Source organism: Paramisgurnus dabryanus, chromosome 19 (assembly GCF_030506205.2).
Source record: "Paramisgurnus dabryanus chromosome 19, PD_genome_1.1, whole genome shotgun sequence".
Classification (NCBI taxonomy): Eukaryota; Metazoa; Chordata; class Actinopteri; order Cypriniformes; family Cobitidae; genus Paramisgurnus; species Paramisgurnus dabryanus.
This window is the reverse complement of record NC_133355.1, coordinates 25,190,474-25,197,680: the sequence shown is the minus strand read 5'-3', so window position 1 is coordinate 25,197,680 and position 7,207 is coordinate 25,190,474. Positions and strand designations below refer to the sequence as shown.

The 7,207-nt window shown below is 37.1% G+C and overlaps 1 protein-coding gene across 1 annotated transcript; it reads left to right on the top strand.

Annotated features, from left to right (window-relative positions):
* The first annotated feature begins 214 nt into the window (after nt 1-214).
* On the top strand, nt 215-6,761 carry srd5a1 (steroid-5-alpha-reductase, alpha polypeptide 1 (3-oxo-5 alpha-steroid delta 4-dehydrogenase alpha 1)). Its single transcript, XM_065294362.2, has 5 exons — nt 215-705; nt 790-956; nt 1,720-1,821; nt 2,647-2,797; nt 3,664-6,761. Exons 1-5 carry the CDS (start codon nt 398-400, stop codon nt 3,728-3,730), a joined length of 795 nt encoding a protein of 264 aa, XP_065150434.1. The 5' UTR covers nt 215-397; the 3' UTR covers nt 3,731-6,761.
* The last annotated feature ends 446 nt before the right edge of the window (nt 6,762-7,207 follow it).

Here is a 7,207-nt window from a genome sequence, read left to right as displayed (position 1 = left end):
CAAAATAATACAAGGTATAAATATCAGGAATCAACATATTACTACAGATACGACGTCTTGACAGCTTTAGAATGGCTGCTTATTTAGCTCTAAAAAAAAAGGTTATTATTGATGATTAAAAGTAAAATATTAGTTTTGATTTATTAATGTTACAAAACCGCAATACATAATACAGTGGATTGCTGTTTCTAATTGGATAGAATTTAAATAAACCCCACCTACCGACGATTCTGATTGGTGAAACTCCTGTGGACCCAGACGGATTGTGGGCGTGTTTAATTCGTTCCCATGGCGCGACTGTCACTCACTTGAGCGAAACGTTAACATCACTTAGACATTTTGACAAAGCCATTCCGATGAATACAATATTAAGTATTTATTTTAGTAATTAACAACAATGGATGCTATTTTTAAGGCGTTGTTTTCTTCTGAAGATGGAGAATTGTACATATTGGATTGTTTATCCTACTTCATGATGCTTATGGCTTTCGTTACTTTCGTCGCTTTACTCTTTGTAAACGTGCCCTATGGCAGGTATGCATCCACCAGGTATGGATTTCCTGTAAATGTCAAATTCGCCTGGTTCGTCCAGGAACTACCAGCCTTTCTTGTACCTCTGGGATTGATGCTGAGTTCTTGTGCAAGGATAACACACCTGCCCAACCAGCTACTTCTGGTGATGTACCTATGCCATTATTTTCAAAGGTAGGATATTTTGTATGATAAGCAATTTTACAGTCTTGACAATTTACATACATTTGACTTTACTGGACAATGTTTTTCTCCCAGGTCCCTCATCTTCCCATTTTTAATTCGAGGAGGGAAATCAACACCGTTCATCTCATTTGCCCTGGCCTTTGTCTTCTGCATCTATAATGGGTACCTGCAGACAAGATACCTGAGTCACTATGCAGAATACCCACCAGATTGGGTTACACATCCTTATTTCATTATAGGTATGGGCTATTGGCATTCTTATATAATTGTTCACACTTATTAACAGTAAACTTTTTTTTAGATAGAGTCTAATCTTAAGTTTTATGAACAGTTTTTATAGGGGAACTTTTTTGGTCATAACAGACATAATCACTGGATGCTAGAGTATTTTCTTCAACATTAGGTCATTTGCAGGTTATGGGTCACAATTCATCCTTCATGATCTAGGTCTAGGTGACCTGTCATGGATGACCAGAGAGTATTTGTCATTCATTATTACTATACCCCCCTTTATATCTTCCAATTGTTATCACTAGACCTGTAGCATAGCAATACTTTTTGTCATTTTGTTATGGTTTAAAGCAACACCAAAGAGTTTTTTTTACCTTAAAATAACGTTTCCAAAAAAGTTTCAGTCGTTCATCCACTCGAAACAGGGTGAACGGCACTTTCACATTTCCTTTGCAGCCCTCCATCGGCCAAAAAAAACGCACTAAAGAAGTTTCCAACCGTCGGGTCGCAGTCCTGTATTTCGAGTGAAAACTACAAAAAGTTGCTTTACGGCAGACCTACAATCCAATCAGAGCTGCAGTAGGCTAAATTATGCTGCAGTAGGCTAAATTATTCACGACACTGCTAAAGGACAGTTCCGCTTCCAACCTGTAGGGGAAGCAAAAGGCAAGAACTCTTTAGTGTTGCTTTAAATGTCATAAATTATCTTAATTTAGTTGTTGTACTATAAAGCATTTGAGATCACATAACAGCTCATTTTTGTTTTTCAAGGGTCTTGTCTGTGGCTCGTGGGATGGATCATTAACATTCATTCTGACCATATCCTCAGGAACCTCCGTAAACCTGGAGAGACCGGCTATAAGATACCTAAAGGTAGGAGAACAATTATCATTATTCTTATGGGGCGTACACACCAATCGCGAAGTTGAAAATATTCCCATAACACAAAGTTCTAGAGCTAAAATTAATTTAGAGCGAGGATTGCAATGATTCGCGTTTGGTGTGTACACAGTATTATGGGGCATGCACACCAAACGCAAATTCAACTATTTGTGCGAGTAGATTACATACAAAGTCAATGTAAAGACGCAAATGATGCGAATTGGGTGCCGCGATTGACGCGAAAATGCGCTATTTTCTACAAATGTGTCTTCACGCAAGTTATAAATATTCAAGTGAAAAATTCACATGACAGGAAGTTAAATCCCACGAGTAATCTAGAGCAAGGAACGTGATGCTTTAACAATTCGCGCAAGTTGAAAATATTAAATTCGGGCAAAAAAATTGCATGACATGTAGTTAAATCCCACGAGTAATCTAGGGTGTGGAACGCGATGCTTCATGTTTGGTGTGTAGTACGAAGCATAAAGGGGATAGTTTACCCAAAAATGAAATTTCTGTCATAATTTACTCACCCTTATTTTGTTCTCAACCTGGATGAGTTCTATAGAAGCAAACAAATGAAAATTCTGTCATTATTTACACAACACACTCATGTCATCCCAAACCTGTACATCATTCTTCCATTGAAAAGAAACGTGAATTTTTGAAAAATATTTTGGATGCTTTATTAATATAATTAAAGTGACTGTGACAGTCAAGTTTCAAAGAATGTCAAAGATGCAAAAAATCATCATAGAATTGTCATAAAAGTAGTCTCTAGTGTGTTATAATCACCATTAGGTTCTATTCTTATAGGAGGCATGTTTAAGTATGTGTCAGGAGCAAACTTCTTGGGTGAGGTTGTAGAATGGACTGGGTTTGCTATTGCGGCTCACTCAATCCACAGTGCCGCCTTTGCCATCTTCACTCTTGTTGTGCTGTCCAGCAGAGCTTTGGCTCACCATAAGTAAGTGACTACAATGTGAATACCATCATTCATATTGTGAGTGCGGTGATCAGAAACCTACATTTGATTGTTTTTAACCCTGTAAATGCAGGATTGATTTACTGATCAGATATACTGTAAGGAGGTCAGATAGGGATGGTCAATATAAACAATATGCAATATAAACGATAGAAAATTGGCATACGATAGAGATTTTAAATCTATTGCACTATCGCGATAATGCGTGTTGATGACACAATCTACCCGCGAACTTTCGAGCCACGAGCTGCAGCCGAATAAACATGGATGAAAGCGTCAGCGAAACAGAGGAACTCGTGAAAAAGACAGATGCAACATTATTTGGATTTAAGCCGTCCAACAAGCAGCAGGAAAATATACTCTGTAGAGCAAGGGTGTCCAATACGGCAATGCTGGTAGATCGCACATAAGTTAACTGCTGCTCCATTTTAGGCCATATCGCCCATCCCTAAGGTCAGAGTCACATTTCATAGAAGAAACATAAAGAGATTGTATTTTGCATAAAAAAATAAAACCTATATTAAGAAAATTAGGGCTGCATTTATACTGTACGTTCCCATTTGTTGACTATATCAGATTTTTTTGTTCGACAACCCACTTACATCGTCATTTAAAATGACCTGTATTCAATATCTGCACCAATATGATTTGGTTTATTTCCACATATTAATGAGGCCTAAATTGTTCTGACAATATCAGAATCTATGCACTTTGTCCTGTTTACACATTTGTGGTACATATCCAATCTGTGCCACATGAGAGAAAAAAAATCGTGAATGAGTCACTTGTGCCATGCAGTGTAAATAAGATTTTTGCATTGTTGTTTATTGTGCCGTTTCATTTTACAGGTGGTATCTTGCGAAATTTGAAGACTATCCAAAATCAAGAAAAGCATTAATACCGTTTGTGTTCTAATCTCTGTACAGTATAAGCCTCCTTACTACACAATGTTTACATTGTTTCATAGACTTTTTAAGAAAGGAAGAAACACCATTGTAAAACCATATTATATACAAATCGGCTGACAGATGCATATATATTTAAAAACCTCCCTATTTGTTACTCCTTTAAGACATTGTGTCCGACAAACATGGAAGCTGCAGTCGCATTTCGTCACATATGAGCAATGGGTAAGGGCTGCCAGTTCTTGTCAGAAAAGACAAACATGATTCATTAGCTGGAAAGCAAGTGCGCATAAGCCATGTGCTTCAGATGTGTGACAGCAGCAGATTCATTTATCATCATCATCATATAGATTTTTTTCTAAATTTTCATACCGAGTTAGCATTTCTGTCAGATTAAATGGATAGCATTTTTCTTTAGCAGCTTTCTAATCCCCCATATCTTTCAAGGTCTAGAAATTGTTAAAAAAGTCCATGTGCCTACTGCCTACAGTGGATTAATCTTTATTTCCATATCAGTCTCTGATGTGCATTTACGAGAGCATCACAGCCCTGACAATGACGCATGCCATAAATTGGCAGGTGCCGCCACATTGGTCCGGGGATGAGCGCACCATAAACAGAAGTAAATGGGGGTGGTGTGTTTTTTTCTGCAAAAATGCACAATAACGTATTGCATCAGTGGACCAAAGTGCTGAAAGACACCTCTAGGCAGTGTTGGGGAAAGTTACTTTTAAAGTAATGCATTACAATATTAAGTTACTCCCCAAAAAAGTAACTAATTGCATTACTTAGTTACTTTTCATGGAAAGTAATGCTTACGTTACTTTTAAGTTACTTTTGCGTTACTTTTTCTTACTTGGCTGAGGCTTGATCTCTTTCAGCCCTTTGTAGGTGCTTTTTATGATCGCAAAAATGTCGAGCTCTGGCCTGCCATCTCCGTTTCTGACTCAAACTGTTCCTGCTCAGGCGCACAGAGTGCATAAATCTACATAAATATGTTCAGTTTAAGTCAGTACATTATTTTATTTTTAAATTGAATTAATTAAATTGAAAAGTAACTCGCATTACTTTTTAAAAAAAGTAACTAAAATATTAATGTGTACCTTCATAAAGTAATGCGTACTTTACTTGTTACTTCAGAAAAGTAATATTATTGCATAATGCGCGTTACTTGTAATGCGTTACCCCAACACTGCCTCTAGGCATTAATTATGTCTATGTGCATGTGGTGCTTGATGCAGGAGGTCAGAGTTCACAACATGTGTGTGAATGCATGTCGGAGACAAATACGGAGGAAAAGAAAATGTCGAATAAAGAATAAAGTTTCTTGCGCACAAATTATTCTTAAATGAAGAACAACTGCAGGCACACAGGCTATTTTAACAATGTCTTTACTGCTTTACTGGGTCTGCGTAAAGAGTCAATTATAGTTGTGTGTAAGTTCCATGCCTTAGCTACGCCGTAGGCTATGCATAGGCTTTAGAAAGCCTACAATTTAATAAAGCGCCTGTTCTACGCGGACCCGCAAGCACTGTGATTGGTCCACTAGAACCCCTCCCATCAGGACAAAAAAGTTTGAGTTAAATCACTCCTCAACTTGGCCCATCTTTGTTCTTACTGTGACAGGCGGAAATGCCTATGAAGAAATGCGACACCGATTTTTTTTTTACCTGATGGGAGGGGTTCTAGCAGACCAATCACAGTGCTTACGGTCTGCGTAGAACGGTCGCATTGTTACATTTTTGGCGAGGCGTGCGTCAGGCTACACAGAGCTACGCACAGCCTACGGCGTAGAACCTTGTACAGTGGTTGTGTTCACACACTGCCAACACACATTTCTGTCCAAACACCTTGTAAAAGTGGATTTCGCATAATAGGTGCCCTTTAAAAGGGTACTGGGAACTTTCAGGCATATGGCTGAGGTGATAGGTCAGCACATGAAGCTGTCAAAATAAAGTATTTCGATCAATAACAAAACATATACCAAGTGGGGGTGCTGCTGTCAAGGACATAAAAGATGTTTGAACCGGGTACCATGCCTTAAAAGGACCGCTACAGTTATTTATGGATAAAATGCCTGATTTTATGAGGTGATGTCAGTATTTGTCATTTACATCTGTAAGGTATGTATGTAAAAGTTGATGTTTTTACACTATTTTTTTTTGTAGTGAAAAATAAAGAAAAATTATTTAAAAAAAAAAACAATTATGTCAATGATTCATGTGAACCTCGCTCACAATTGCAGTAGCTACATCTGTTTTGTATATATTTTGTTTGTGACATCATCCTTTACCATTGCTGACACGTATTGACTCGTATGCTGTACTTATGCCTTTAAGGGATAACACATATAACATGTCAAGAGTTATGTGTTCTGTGTGTCAATGCTGTCAGCAAGAAAATTAGCTTGCCTTAGGTTTGTTTATCTCTGAATTGGGGAAGGTCATATGAATTATTATTAATCTAATTCAAGGAATCAATTGTTTCTGTTTTTTATCATTTGGATTAAAGATTTTCTTTTTAAACACATGCATCTGATGTAATTCTACAGAAATCATCAACAACTTTTATGTATTGACATATAATTTATCTAAACATACTCTCTGTTTTAGTTTATTCCCCTTAGCGTGCATGATCAATCTAGATCTGAGTTGAGGCGAGTAGTATTTAACTGTTCTTTGGGGAAATAACCGGGCAGCCACAGGCAAAGCAATGAAGAAATGCCCTTGCAAACCACACAACTCTATTTGCAGCACTTTTTGATTTATATGGGAGCATGCAGAAGACATTAGAAAGTGTAACATTTAACATAACACACACCTCTGTGCCTTCCAGCAAAGTGATCTCTTTATGCACTGCTGCATGTAGTGTGATAGTGTGACAGCACTGCCGAGATGCAAAGGGCACGAGACGTGAGTGTTCTGCGAGGAGCTCCCCCCTCTTGCTGCACGTGAACTGAAGACCAAGCGTACATTACGTAACCACCGTGGGAGGAGCTTATAGTAATACTTATCTAATTTAGTCATAGTAAAAAAATTGCCTTTATCAGTTTGTTGCTTGTTTTTAACAGAAAAAATGTCAATTTTACCAATGGTTGTAAAAATGTTATTTTTTTATATATAATTTTAATTATTTGCAATTAAAGTAGAATTAGATAAATTGTTTTCTGCTTTAAAATACAGACTCCGGTAGTTTTTTCAGACTGCTTCTAGTTGTTGGCTTTTGTAAACAATATATTGAAAACATGATGAGTCAATGTATCGTTTAAAATATTTGCCAACGCAACATTGTATAGTATTATTAAACATATAATTTATATTATAATCATATGTTTATATTGTGTGACTTATTTTGACAGATTTACAAAGCTTGTGCTTTATTAAATTACTGGATCTATTGTGCATGGGGAAATGCTTATAAAAAACCTTGCTGTGCGTTTATTTTAACGAGAATCTTCTCGTTTTGTCGCGATGCTTACATTGTGAAT

Coding starts and splice junctions, on each gene's coding strand:
- srd5a1 (XM_065294362.2), top strand. CDS start 398: ATGGATGCTATTTTTAAGGCGTTGTTTTCTTCTGAAGATGGAGAATTG. Junction 1,822..2,646: donor CGGCTATAAGATACCTAAAG/GTAGGAGAACAA, acceptor CTATTCTTATAG/GAGGCATGTTTAAGTATGTG. Junction 2,798..3,663: donor AGAGCTTTGGCTCACCATAA/GTAAGTGACTAC, acceptor TTCATTTTACAG/GTGGTATCTTGCGAAATTTG.